Source organism: Bison bison, unplaced genomic scaffold (assembly GCF_000754665.1).
Source record: "Bison bison bison isolate TAMUID 2011002044 unplaced genomic scaffold, Bison_UMD1.0 scf7180017864235, whole genome shotgun sequence".
Classification (NCBI taxonomy): Eukaryota; Metazoa; Chordata; class Mammalia; order Artiodactyla; family Bovidae; genus Bison; species Bison bison.
Window position 1 is genome coordinate 3,947,307 of NW_011494807.1, and position 13,085 is coordinate 3,960,391.

Consider the following 13,085-nt stretch of genomic DNA (forward strand, 5'->3'; position numbering starts at 1 on the left):
AGTCCTCTGGCCACTGCTGAGTTTTCCAAATTTGCTGGCATATTGAGTGCAGCACTTTCACAGCATCATCTTTCAGGATTTGGAATAGCTCAACTGGAATTCCATCACCTTCAATAGCTTTGTTCATAGTGATGCTTTCTAAGGCCCACTTGACTTCACATTCCACGATGTCTGGCTCTAGGTCAGTGATCACACCATCGTGATTATCTGGGCCGTGAAGATCTTTTTTGTATAGTTCTTCTGTGTATTCTTGCCATCTCTTCTTAATGTCTTCTGCTTCTGTTAGGTCCATACCATTTCTGTCCTTTATTGAGCTCATCTTTGCATGAAATGTTCCTTTGGTATCTCTGATTTTCTTGAAGAGATCCCTAGTCTTTCCCATTCTGTTGTTTTCCTGTATTTCTTTGCATTGATTGCTGAAGAAGGCTTTCTTATTTCTTCTTGCTATTCTTTGGAACTCTGCATTCAGATGTTTATATCTTTCCTTTTCTCCTTTGCTTTTCGCTTCCCTTCTTTAGACTTGGATTACTTGTTGAATGGTTTGCCTTGGAAATGAGCTGAAATCATTCTGTTGCTTCTGAGATTGCATCCAAGTACTGCCTTTTGAACTCTTGTGTTGATTGTGTGGGCTGCTCCATTTCTTCTAAGGGATTCTTGCCCACAGTAGTAGGTCTAGTGGTCATCTGAATTAAATTTGCCCATTCCCATACATTTTAGTTCACGGATTCCTAAGATGTTGATGTGCACTCTTGCCATCTCCTGCTTGACCACGTCCAGTTTACCTCGATTCATGGACCTAATGTGTCAGGTTCCTGTGAAGAATTCTTTACAGCATCGGACTTTACTGTCCCCAGCAGACACATCCACAGCGGAGTGTCCTTTCCACTTTGGACCAGGCACTGCATTGTTTTGAGAGGTATTAGTAATTGTCCACCACTCTTCCTCAGTAGCATGTTGGACACTTCCAGACCTGGGGGGCTCATCTTCCAGGATCATATATGTTTGCCTTTTCCTACTGTTCATGGTGTTTTTGCGGCAAAAACACTGGAGTGGTTTGTAATTCCTCCTCCAGAAAGTAGACCACAGACAATGTATGTTTTGTCAGAACTTTTCACAAGCCCTTTCACCATGATAAGGCTATGATCCATGAAGGGGAATGTGGAGGTAGATAATAAGCAAATAAATAAAATAAATTAAGATTAGTACTATATACTGAGAGGAAAATTAAACAATCGTGTCAGAGTGGTCTTATGCTAAAAGTGTTTTAGACTGAGTTCTGAGGACAATTGAGATGAGTCCTGATTTATTAATCACTAAGACTATAAATCAGCTGTTTTGGTAGTGACTTTTAAGAAATCAGCTGGAAGCTTAATATCAATTTCTTCTTCTGTAAATATATCATATTTTGAGAACATCTACGTTCTCTGTATGTGGATGCATTCATATCGGATAAAGCAATGCTGTCCTCTGGTGGTCGTCGGTTTAATAGCATTGCCAGCTGTACTTGGGCAAATCTATTTCAAGGGTGTACTCTAGTGGGATTTACTTTTAAAAATTGGGTGTCTTTTTTTAGATTGCTTTGATTTTAAAAGGTCTCTACAGTTATCATGCATTTGAAGATCTTATTTAATCTTAAATAATGCTTACAATAGTTTTCTGTGTTCAACAATACTTACACAATAGAAAGAAAGATTACCTAGGAAATAGGAAGAATTCAACTCTCAGAACTGAAAGCAGGTTAATAATGGTAAAAAAATAAATAAGTCAGACAGTGCGAATTGCTGATACAAGTGTGGAAAATCTGAGCCTTGAACTTGTTTATCAAAACATCTATGAAAGCCCCCTTTCTAAAAGGCTTATTATGTAAACCTTTCAACACTTTTTTAGTAGAAAACTTTTTTAGAAGGACATACTTGGGAATTTGAAAAGACAACCTTATTAAAAATAGTGAACATTGTTAATAAAACTTCATATTAAACAATAAATTTCCATTGACCTATGATCATATTATTTAATCTTCTAAATATTTGGTCTGTTTCTTTTAAATACTGATTTTTTAACATTTGCTGTTTACAATATGGACATTTTCTAACTCTTTAATTGAAGTCTTTCTATTAAAGACTTTCTAAGTCTTTAATTGAAGAGTTCTTTTTAGAATAATGATTTTTTATCTCCTAGTAGTTTTCTTATGATTAAATTTATTTATTTTTAATTGAAGGATAATTGCTTTTCAGTATTGTGTTGGTTTCTGCCAAACATCAACATGAATCAACCATAAGTATTCCTAGTAGTTTTTTGCTTTGCTTTTTTATTTTAGAAAATATATGTAACATATTTGAGAAAGTATTAGGTAGCTAACAGAAAAATTTGACTTTCTCTTCTAAATGTATTGTGCCTGAAGTCTTCTTTTACAGTAGTGTCTCTTTTTAAGACCCTTGATTGAGTAATTTATTTCCATTCTGTCTGGTAGTTATCTCAATAATAATAAAACTCATAAAGACTGATAACAACACATATTTCTAGTTGAATCTTTATCAGCTGATATATACAGTTTTAAATTAGTTTCATTCCCGAGTCTAGTCGTTATGTGCTATTTGAATGCAATTTAAAAAATTGGTTTTGAATGCTCCATAGTGATTTCTTAATCATGGCATAAATCACAGTAAACGTTGAAATTATTTTTTCTAAACATAATGTGAGCTGAGAGAGTGTGTAATTTAACTGGACAGTGTGGGGCTTTGTTTACATTTATTTCACAGAAATATATAAAAGATACCTAGCCATTATTTCATCTGCAATGATCTTTTGCTGGATAGGACTCCTGAAGCTACATGGTCTCTTTCATGCTTAGCTTGAAAATGTTTCAGTTAATATCCTTTGCGGAAGGTGGGCTGGTAAGAATTAAATGAGTATCTTGGTATAAGGACTTCAGTGGGGCAAAGAAAAGAGCCTCTGTGTATGTGGCACCTGTCATCTTGGTATTTTGATAGATTGACTCTAAGTATGGAAGGGGGAGAAAGCCAGACCTTTATCTGAAGGAACGATAGAGTTTTGGAATACATGTGTGTGTTTGTTTTGTTAGTTGGTAATCAGTGATTCTCGTTTGACTCTCATTTCATACCAGCCTCAGCATATCTCTGCATGTGATGCCTCTTCTCATAATTAGGAGAATTCACTGTGGGAAAAACTAGTACCGTCAGGGATCATATCTAGATTTTGTTCATCTAGGCATGAAAACCAGATATTTCTTTAACAGAATTCAAAAACGGAATCAGTTTTTTATTATGAAACTGAATCACCTTGATTATGTTGTTTTAAATGTTGAGCATAATTTTTACCTTAATTAAGGTAACATGATAAGCTTGACCTTCTTTAACCCCTAAAGAATTAAAAATGCCAATATTAGCGTTTTTATTCTAGTTAATGTATTTTTTTCTCTCTTCTACTTTGTAAACATGATGGAGAATGTTTGTTGAAGAGTATTTTGGGAATTCCTCTCTTCATTTTTGAAATCTAATTCTTAATGAAAATAAAATCCCCAATATTAGGCTCATTATTGCTGTTCTAACATTGGCTTCCACAATCATATTCCACAATCAGGAAAAAAGAGAAAGATTACATAAGATCAACTTTATATACAGCATACAATTGGCAGAAATTAGTATCTAAAATAGGATGTGGTGGGTCAGTTTGGGGTTCAGAGCTTTATGGCTTTTTAATTAGTCTTGGTGCAGAGCCTTTTCAGTTTAGTGGCTCCTTTTAATATTGCATAGAATGTCTTGCTGTTCTAAAAAGGCACATTGATGAAATGATAGTAGTACTTGCCATTATCTCACTAATATATATGCTTCATTGGTGTGTTCACTGTTTGTTGCACCAGCCTATGGCTTTTATGATCACTTACATTAACGCAATAGAGTTCAACCTTATTTTGCAATACCCTAGTATTTTTATAATAAAAGAAGTATTTCTCTCCATCTGCAGGTGCTGCTGTTTTTTCAAACGAAGGAAAAGGAAAACCATACAGCGCCACAAATGACTCTGGACACGGACAGATCATGGGGAGTTACTTACGTGTTCACCTGCTGTCTCGTGATTAAAATCATCTCTGTAGTGACCACATATATTTTCAAAGACTCACTCTTAGAAACGAAAATGTCATACTTTCATACTTCATTTTGTGGTTGTCTTACAGTCATTTTTTTTTTTTTTTTCTAATTTAACTTTTATGGAAGCTTTAAAGTTTTGTCAAAACATGAGTGCTTTGCCCGTCAGTGAATGGAATGGACCAATGAGGTGGTATTGATGACTTACACAGTTCTATAGAACATTTTTAAGAAGCTCTCCTCCAGTTATAGAAAGCAGTACAGTATCTGAAATGTCAACCAGTTATATACCTAACCTGGTTTTCTTTTATAACTTCTGTAAGAGCATAATCAAACAGGAATTTTCTCCCCGGCGGATAAAGCAACAGAGAAAACAGTTGCCCAGATATTTAAAAGAAGTTATCCCTTGAGAAGTTCATTATCTGTGTGACATCTGCATTGATTTCACTGTTACCGATGGTACTGCTATTCATGAATCACGTTAACATTCTCTCTGTGAAATCAAGGTACAGTCACTGCCCAGAGGTACTGAGGAAAAAGCTCTATGGGTTCAGCCGATGGTAGTTGGTAAAATGAATCATAAAATAGCGTGGTTAATACGAGCTCTGCTTTTGTTGCACCACTATGTGAAGTACAGTGTTGCCGAAGTGGCAAAAGCGCTTATTTTTTAAAAATGCGAACTATTTGTGTAATGTAACTTTATGCTTCCAGATAATGATGTATGTTAGACAGCAAGAAATGAATACTTTGAGAAATGAGATATGATGGAGTTTTTGGAGAAATACACTAGGAGAAGGAATAAATGTGAATCTCACCGCATCATATGAGGTTGAAGGAGATCCCACTGAAACCTGCTGCTGAACGACTACATTCTCCTTAAGCAGAAAACTTTGGATGTGCCACGCAATGGTGTCTGTTTATTAATTAGTTGCTCTTTGATTAAAAAGAAGGGCACCCCCCAGCAATAAAACCGGGGTCCCCCTATTGCCATCTGCTCACATTAGTCTCTTGTATTCAACTTTGCTGGTTCTCTGGAATTTTCCTGCTTTTTAGTATAATTTTGATGATTGAAGACTATTTTGGAAAGGATGGGTCAGGTGCTTTGTCCCCATAGTCTTTTGAAGTGCCTGCATATGAACAAAGAAACGGTTCTGTTTTAAAAAAATAGGAAACCCATTCCATTTTTCAAGAATGTTTTGTTTTAAGCCATACAGACACAGGTTATACTTTTGTCACATTTTCCTAGCCAGAATTTTCAAGGAGAGTTAAGATAAAAAGACTGGCTAGAAAGATAATTGTGTTGTTCAGATCTCATATTCACCTTTCGTTTATGAAATTGTTACCTACTCCTTCAATGCAGCCCCTTCTTTTTGTCTCTTAAGTGCGTGCCTCTGGGCAAGCTTATTTATTTTTATTGTTTCAAGGTAACATTTAAAATGTGTAATTAAATAAATCTACATTTTTGACTTCCTTATTGCATTTCCAGAAATTTGCTTGTACTTTGTAATTTATTTTCTTATTAGCCAAAAGTTCAGTGTGTTGTTTTTGATGAATTAGGCACCCATATGAATAGTGCAGATCAGGATGTTGTTTGTCATCATCGCTTGGAATCCTATAAATGATCTTTATAAGTTCTTGATTTTAAAGATCTACACTCAGCCTAGAAAACATATACTGTATAATTTGGTCAACAGTTTCCATTTTATATTTGTATACTGTCATGATGTCTTAAACTACAGGAGTTACATACTGAGTTTTTATTTTTGTTTGCTTTGAGCAAGGTAGATGGATGTTTTAGCCATTATAATGTGAAACCACTTCTTTCTTTACAGTATTTGACCAAATTTGTGTGTCTATGATATTTGTAAATACATGCGATATCTGTATTTCTTATCATAAGCCTGTTTAGTTTTATTCTCAGTAGGGTTTTTGGACTGTACAGTGTTTATATGATCTGAACTCCTTATACATAAGAAGGTGTGTATATTAATCCAATTATGGACTTAAAATATTTTAAAAGTATAAATACCCTTATTTGCTGCAAAGACCAGTGTGTAGACATTTGCTTTTTAGCAATATTTTTAAGTGCTCCATTTTAATGCCAAGGAATAAGTCTTTTGGCGACACAAACTGGTCAATAATAGGTAATGCAGGTATGTTCAGGTTAAGCCAACGATGTTTTGCATTTTTATGCTTCTTTTCTGTCAACACTAATGAAGTCAACATTGCCTGAATGTCTGAATAATGAAACACATCCCTGTTTAAAAGTATGTAACTGAAAAAGAAATAAAAAATAAAGGTAGTTTTTTTAAACTTGCACTTTCCCCTTTCCTCTGATCATGGGTAAAATAATGCCACTCACTAACTGAAGATAGAAATTTTTAAAATTCAGTTTATGTGAATAAATTTAGTATATGTGAAAAGCAGAGCTGAAGGAACGTTCTTTTGTGTTTTTGATTTTTGTTTTGCTTTGTTGGAACTCTAGTGTAAGCAGTATGTAGCTGGGTGTATCCAAGCTTTCTTTAATGAAAGTTTAAACAAATTTTTTATTTCTCCGAACTCTTTAATAGAGCAATTAATTAGAACTAATGCCATTAATAAACAAAGGAAATAAACTGTATCATTTCATCCCTTTTAAAAAATGAAGTCATACTATTATGTTTCCAGAAATGAAGTATTATTGCTCCAGTTTGAAGTGAATGACTTTAAGATCATTGCAGATGCAGAGCACATATCTGTGGCAGTATCTCACAGTTCATCATTGTGCTGTTCACTCTAGGGGGTTTTACAAGATGCTGCTGTGCTTACTGAAAGATGGCAAAGGTAAGGTAAGTCAAAGCAGCAGTCTTAAGTCTGTATGTGTCCACTAAGAACCACCATTCAGAAACAGTAAGATCTGGAGATCAAACATAGCATAGGTTAAGCATGGGTTAAAAGGCCCTATCTAGAAATAAATGACCTAAGATTAGAGTTTGACCTGAATGATTATATAGTTGCATTAGTCAGTACCCTTGGCTTTGCAAGTGCTAGAAACCTAACTTGGCTTCAGCAGTAGGCATGCATATCATTGCATTTGAAAAGTCCATTCATACATTCATAGGAGTGGCTTCGGACATGCTTGATCCTGGTGTAAAGTTTAGGAATCTGACTTTGTATTTCTCAGTTTTGCTTCCTACTCTTCTGTTTTCGTTGTCAAGGGGATTTTTTGTGTGTGATGGTAAAATGACCACGCAACAACTTTAGACTACTGCCTGCTTCATAACCTCAACAAAGGACAGTTTCTCTCAACAGTTTTAACAGAATCCTGACATTTATTCCTTCATTGATTCACATGCCCACCCCAGAGCCACTGTGGCCCAGGAAATGTTGTTCTCCCATCTTCACAGGACACATTGGACTGAGAAATGAGGTAGAAGGGGTGTTCCCAAAAGAAAATGAGGGTAGTGTTATCAGAAGGAAAGTGAATGGATTCAGTGCAGGCAAAATCTAGATATTTGCTGTTATGGTGAGAAAAACAAAATAGAGTGTAAAGGGAAAAATAATTGCTTTAAATTAGAAAACGTTTGTATTCCTGAGACATATTAGTCTGAATATATTATTGAAAATCACTAATACACATTTGAAAAATGTTTTGGACTTAGGTAAAAATGAACATCATAAGTACCATATTTGATGTGTTTTTGTTTAGTTTTTAAAGGTTTTTGTGATTACCATTGGATTAGTAGAGTGAAAAGCTGATCTTTCTAGAGAAAAAGTAAATGGAATTATAAAGTTTTGCTGATGTTTGGGATGATGAGTTTCTTCTCTGCCCATCTCTAATATGGACCCACATTATTTTCTTAGGAAATTTACTTCATAGGAATACATGGATCATAACCAAAGAAAGGACTACATATACAAGTATTATCAGGTAATACTGTTGGGATGTGAAAATGGTTTTAGAAGGAACAGTTGTTCACAGGAATGTTTACCATACTGTGACTTTACTTAATATGAAAAACAGTCCTGCACTGCTCTAGAGTGGGGTTGACAAACTTTGGTTTTATGGGACCAAAGGCAAAATTGAAGTTTTTATATACTTGCATAATGAGAAAACAAATTTCCAGTAGTTTTGTATTGAGGAAGTTCAAAATACATATGAATACTTGAGTACAATTTTTTTGTAATACAGGTCTACTGATAAGAATTGAGATATTTTGAGAGGATAATATTTCACTTAGGAGTTTGAAATTGATCGTCTGTTATGCTGATCTGTAATGTGATTTTATATATTTCATCTTTGAAAATGTCTTCAGATAGATATTACCAAATACTGTATCAGTCCATACGTATGATTTAATTACAGCGTATTCACCATTAGGAGGGTGTTTTATACAATTTTCTTAGATTCTGCCCTTGATATTTGCCATGGACATCACATTACATTGCAGATTAATTACTTTGTATTGAAGATTAGATGGATGCTCCTCATTTGTACAGTTAAGTGGATCCAAAAATGTAGCTGAAACAGCAGTCGAGTTTGAAAAACATACCCACTGCAAATTGTGTAGGAATGGATATCTTGCTTCTTGTTTTAACTTGACAGCATAGGAAGTGGATAAAGTGGCTTGACATTACTTGTGATTTAAATAAGATTAGTTTTGTCATAATGATTTTGTTGCACTGTAAATTTCACATATAAGTGCTGTTTTGCCTTACAATTTTTAAGTTGATTTACTAAGAAACGTCAAATCTGCTGAAAACCTAATTTTCAAATCTATTCAGTTTTCATTAATAATAGGTAAAAATGATACCTATTCAGAGAAAATTCAGTGTTGGTTCTGAGCTAAAAAAAAAATTGCAATAAAACTTTCCTACAAATATCAAACTGCTGTGTAGCTGGGCAAGTCAGGATATTCAGTTTCCATTCCTAGCAAAAACTTACTGGAAGTAATGATAGTTAAAACTGCAAGAGTAAATGAAATTCACCACTGACTTAACTAGTTCTGTAACATGACAGATTCAAATAGTTCCCTCAGAATACCTGCTGATGAATCATGTAATGCATAAAGATTGATTTTAAACATTTTATACTTTCACAAGCTTTGTAAATTTGCCCAGTAAACCATTTTCTACTCCATATGCCCTTACCACCATTAAGTTACAACACATCTTTGCAGACATCACTTCAGTTAGCACTGATGTTTTCTCAAGTTCTTTAAAAGTCTTTTCTCTTAAAAAAAATTATCTTATTGGAGTTGTTGCACGGAGTCTATTCACAGAGGCCAATTCCTGAGTTACTTTAAGCTCCATACTGACTTCTCTTGTAATCAACAACTAGGCAGTATTGGTAACATGTATTGACTCATGAAAAGCCAAATCATTTGCCTTGTTTTTTAGTTGACAGTTGGTGTCTTCAAGCAATTGTCCTTGCACAAAAACTAGTGGTCTTCAACGTGTTTATCTTCTCTGGACACACTTTGTAGCTGCTGCAGTCAAACACAGTTTAATTAACTTTAACTCACTGTCACTGAAGAACTTTCTTTGCTTGGCTAACAAATGAGCCACTTGGAAAGTAACTTTGGTTGCACCTTCATTCTCATTTTTTGTGTGTTTGAATAAATTCTATTGTGATAAGATACTCTGCTTTAAAGTTTTAATTGTTCTTACTGTTGCTTTCCTGTGAGTTGGGAATATTGTGATGAGTGCTTGGTCTGGTAATGTGAAAATAAATTGTATTCTTTTAACACAACTGAAGTGTCACTGCCTAATAAACATGGTGCTTTGCTATTATAATTTTATAACAAAATAATCCACATTCCACCGTGCCTTAAAAAGCACAACACTCAAACTTCGCTTTACTTTTTGAAATATGATTAACCTGCATTAGTAATAAAAGTAATAAAATGTTTGTATGACACTATGTGTAGCACTTGAAATGCTGTCGAATGGTCACTGTGTCCCTGAGATTCGTAGTGTGTTGAGCAGCAATGTAAAGTAGTGAGCACCACATATGGTCTCTGTCACAGCTATTCAGCTTTGCCTTCGTAGCTTGAAAGCAGCCATAGACAACATGTCAATGAATGAGCATGGCTGTGTTCCAATAAAAGTTATTTATGGGTACTGAAATTGGAATTTTATATAGTTTTTATGTATCATGAAGTATTCTTTGGATTTTTTTCGACCATTTAAAAAATGCAAATACCATTCTTAGTTCATGGGCCAAACGAAAGCAGGAGTTGGACTGGATCTGGCTTGCAGACCATGACTTGCCAACTTCTATTCTGGACCACACTGGAAAGATTTGGATGTTTGAAGTTAATTTTATTTTTTTAACCTAATTGAGTGACACAATAAAAGGAGGGGTCATTTTGAAATAACCTGAAGGATTATGATAAAGAAAATGCTCCATAGTACATTTGGGAATTATAAATGAGATCATTCAGTGTCCCGTTTGAGCTTAGGTGTTGAAGCAGTGTATGGTCTTAGAAAGATCATGAATTTGGGGACCAAACAAATGTAATTTGATTTGCAACTTTTTCACTTGCCTTGTGAGAACCGTGGCAGGTTACTTCTTAGCATCAGTTTCCTCACCTCAGATTGGAGTAATGCTTTCTTTGCAGCACGTCTCTGAAGTTTCACAGTAATATCTATAAGAGCTCTCCATGCAGGCTGCCATCTACCATTACTCTCATGATAAACCATATTTGAAAACTGAGCAGCACCTTTATTTCTCAAGCAGAGTGTGTGCTTCCGCTTTTTGAGACAAGACTTTGGTCTGGTATTGATTAAACTGTGTCTTAGATTGAAGCTGTCGTTCCTATCTGTTTAAAAATATTTGTACCCTGATTTTATCACATTGTACAATTGGCTACTTTGACTCATAACAGCATTGATAAGTTAAAAATCATTAATTCTGTACCTTTAATGGTAAAAATAACAAACAACAGAGGCAAGGACAAAGCCCTGTGTCACGTATTCCTGCTCGCTGTAAGCTCAGTATCAGTCCACTAACCTAAGACATGATGCCTAGGTGGGCTGTCTAATGTGTGACAATTCTCTGCCATTTGGCTACTGTGAGCTATTTATGTTTTTCTGAAATCTAGGTGAAATGAACCATTTAGTCCATTTCTTTGCCCTCCCATTCTCATTATTCCATCTGAAAAAGGAACTGGATTTAGTTTGTAATGTCTTTTCCTAATGAATCCATGTTTACTTCAAAGATCACTGTTTCTAATACTATAAACTTTTGACTAATTCAGTCTAGTCTTATTTGGAATCTACATTATTGACCAATCTGTAGCTGTATAGTCTACTCTTTTTTTTTTTCTTTTAATAGAAATTTCATTTCCAATCTAGTCTTTTTGCCTTGCTCCATTTACCATCTGCAAAGTCTCTCAGGATGAATTTTGTCTGGGTTTGGAGACTTGTTTGTGCCTATGATGGACCTCATTTCCTTCTTACTTTAACCCCCTTATCACCCACTTAATTTTCTAGGCTGAAGATTATTCTTGATTAAAAAAAAAAAAAAAAATTCTAAAAAAGCTAAGTCTTATATTATCCTCGTAACCATTTCCTTACATTTGTCTCTACACATAGTTTATAAAACCCTATTTATTGACTTGAGCTTTGTTTTTTCTTTTAAGAAATTGTCAGCTAATTGGGAGAGGGAGGTTAAAGATTTTACCATTTCTTATATTCATTAGCTATGCATACTTGACTTCCATTCTTTTAAGAGTTTAGCTTGTCAGAAGAGACATTTTTTTGCAAGCTTGCTCCTTCCCCCTCCCCTTATAGAGTCAGTTTTGATTGCAGAACTGGAATCAACAGTCTGAGTTCTCTTCACTAGTTATCACCAGCCTTGAAATGATCACATTCTCTCAAGGTTCCCAAACCTTCCTCTTTATCAATTAGTTACTTCCTGTTGGTCATTTTGGCAGTCCAGAGTAGTAGTTTCAATATTTGCCATTTCCTCTATTTCCTGGAAGGTTTCCCGGATGGCTCAGGGGGTAAAGAATCTGCCTGCATTGCAGGAGACACAGAAAACATGGGTTCAATCCCTGGATTGGGAAGATCCCCTAGAGTACAAAACCGCAACCTACTCCAGTATTCTTGCCTGGAGAATTCTATGGACAGAAGAGTCTGGCAAGCTACAGCTCACGGAGTCTCAGTCCGACAGGACTAAGCATGAATACCTGATTTCCTGGAAGACTAGTTTTTTTTTTTGGCGTATAAAGAATCATCAGATGCTCTGGTTTTGGTAAAATAGGATTTTTAGACAATTGAAGCTATCATGACCGTATGTTTCCCAATTCTGGGCTTTTAAAGTTCATGTATTTAACAACTTTTTTTTTTTTAATAGCACCTTGTTTCAGTCAGTGGTTGCATGCTTAAATCTGATTTTCTGGCCTGGCATTCTGTAGGGTATTTTCATAATTGTATCCCGGTTTTTTCCTCTCTTTCCGCAATATTTTCTACAGTGCATTTTATGTTTGGTGTCCAAGTACCAGTGCTGTCAGTCCAGGATACTTCCCTACACCTCTCCTCATTTGTGTGCCCTTTTGTTGCCTAAGCCTTGCTTATAGCTTGTGTCTGTATGTTAGTGTGAAGACAGCTGGGTGTTGTCTGACACTTCTGAAGTTCTCTTCTGGAGTGAATCACTTGACCATTTCCAACCTGACAGTGTATATAACAGTCAGTTTCTTGTTTCTCATCTGATTTTTTCACTCTTATCCTCATTCAGTTAAAAAAATTTCTTTAATGAGTCATATATGTTCATACCAATATCTCATGAGATAACATTCTACCCATTTTAAATTGTGCCTTGGAAATTCAAATCATTTAAAAATAATCATATTGGCAACAAAATCACTTCCTTCTTATACCTTGTATTTTATGCTGAATTCCATATTAACTTTGTCAGGATGTCCTAAATAGTTCTACAGTCAACTTTTTAAAAAAATTTAATATGATAAATTGTGTGTGTGTGTGTGTGTATAT

General features: G+C 35.0%; 1 protein-coding gene across 8 annotated transcripts in view; it reads left to right on the top strand.

Moving 5' to 3' along the window:
* Positions 1-6,416, top strand: part of CSNK1G3 (casein kinase 1, gamma 3) — a 116,227-nt gene extending 109,811 nt beyond the window's left edge. For all 8 annotated transcript variants that reach the window (XM_010846302.1, XM_010846300.1, XM_010846304.1 and 5 more), the window contains one exon: positions 3,985-6,416. In XM_010846302.1, the coding sequence (XP_010844604.1) occupies positions 3,985-4,039 (55 nt within the window). In that variant the 3' untranslated portion in view covers positions 4,040-6,416. The remainder of the gene's footprint in view (positions 1-3,984) is intronic.
* The last annotated feature ends 6,669 nt before the right edge of the window (positions 6,417-13,085 follow it).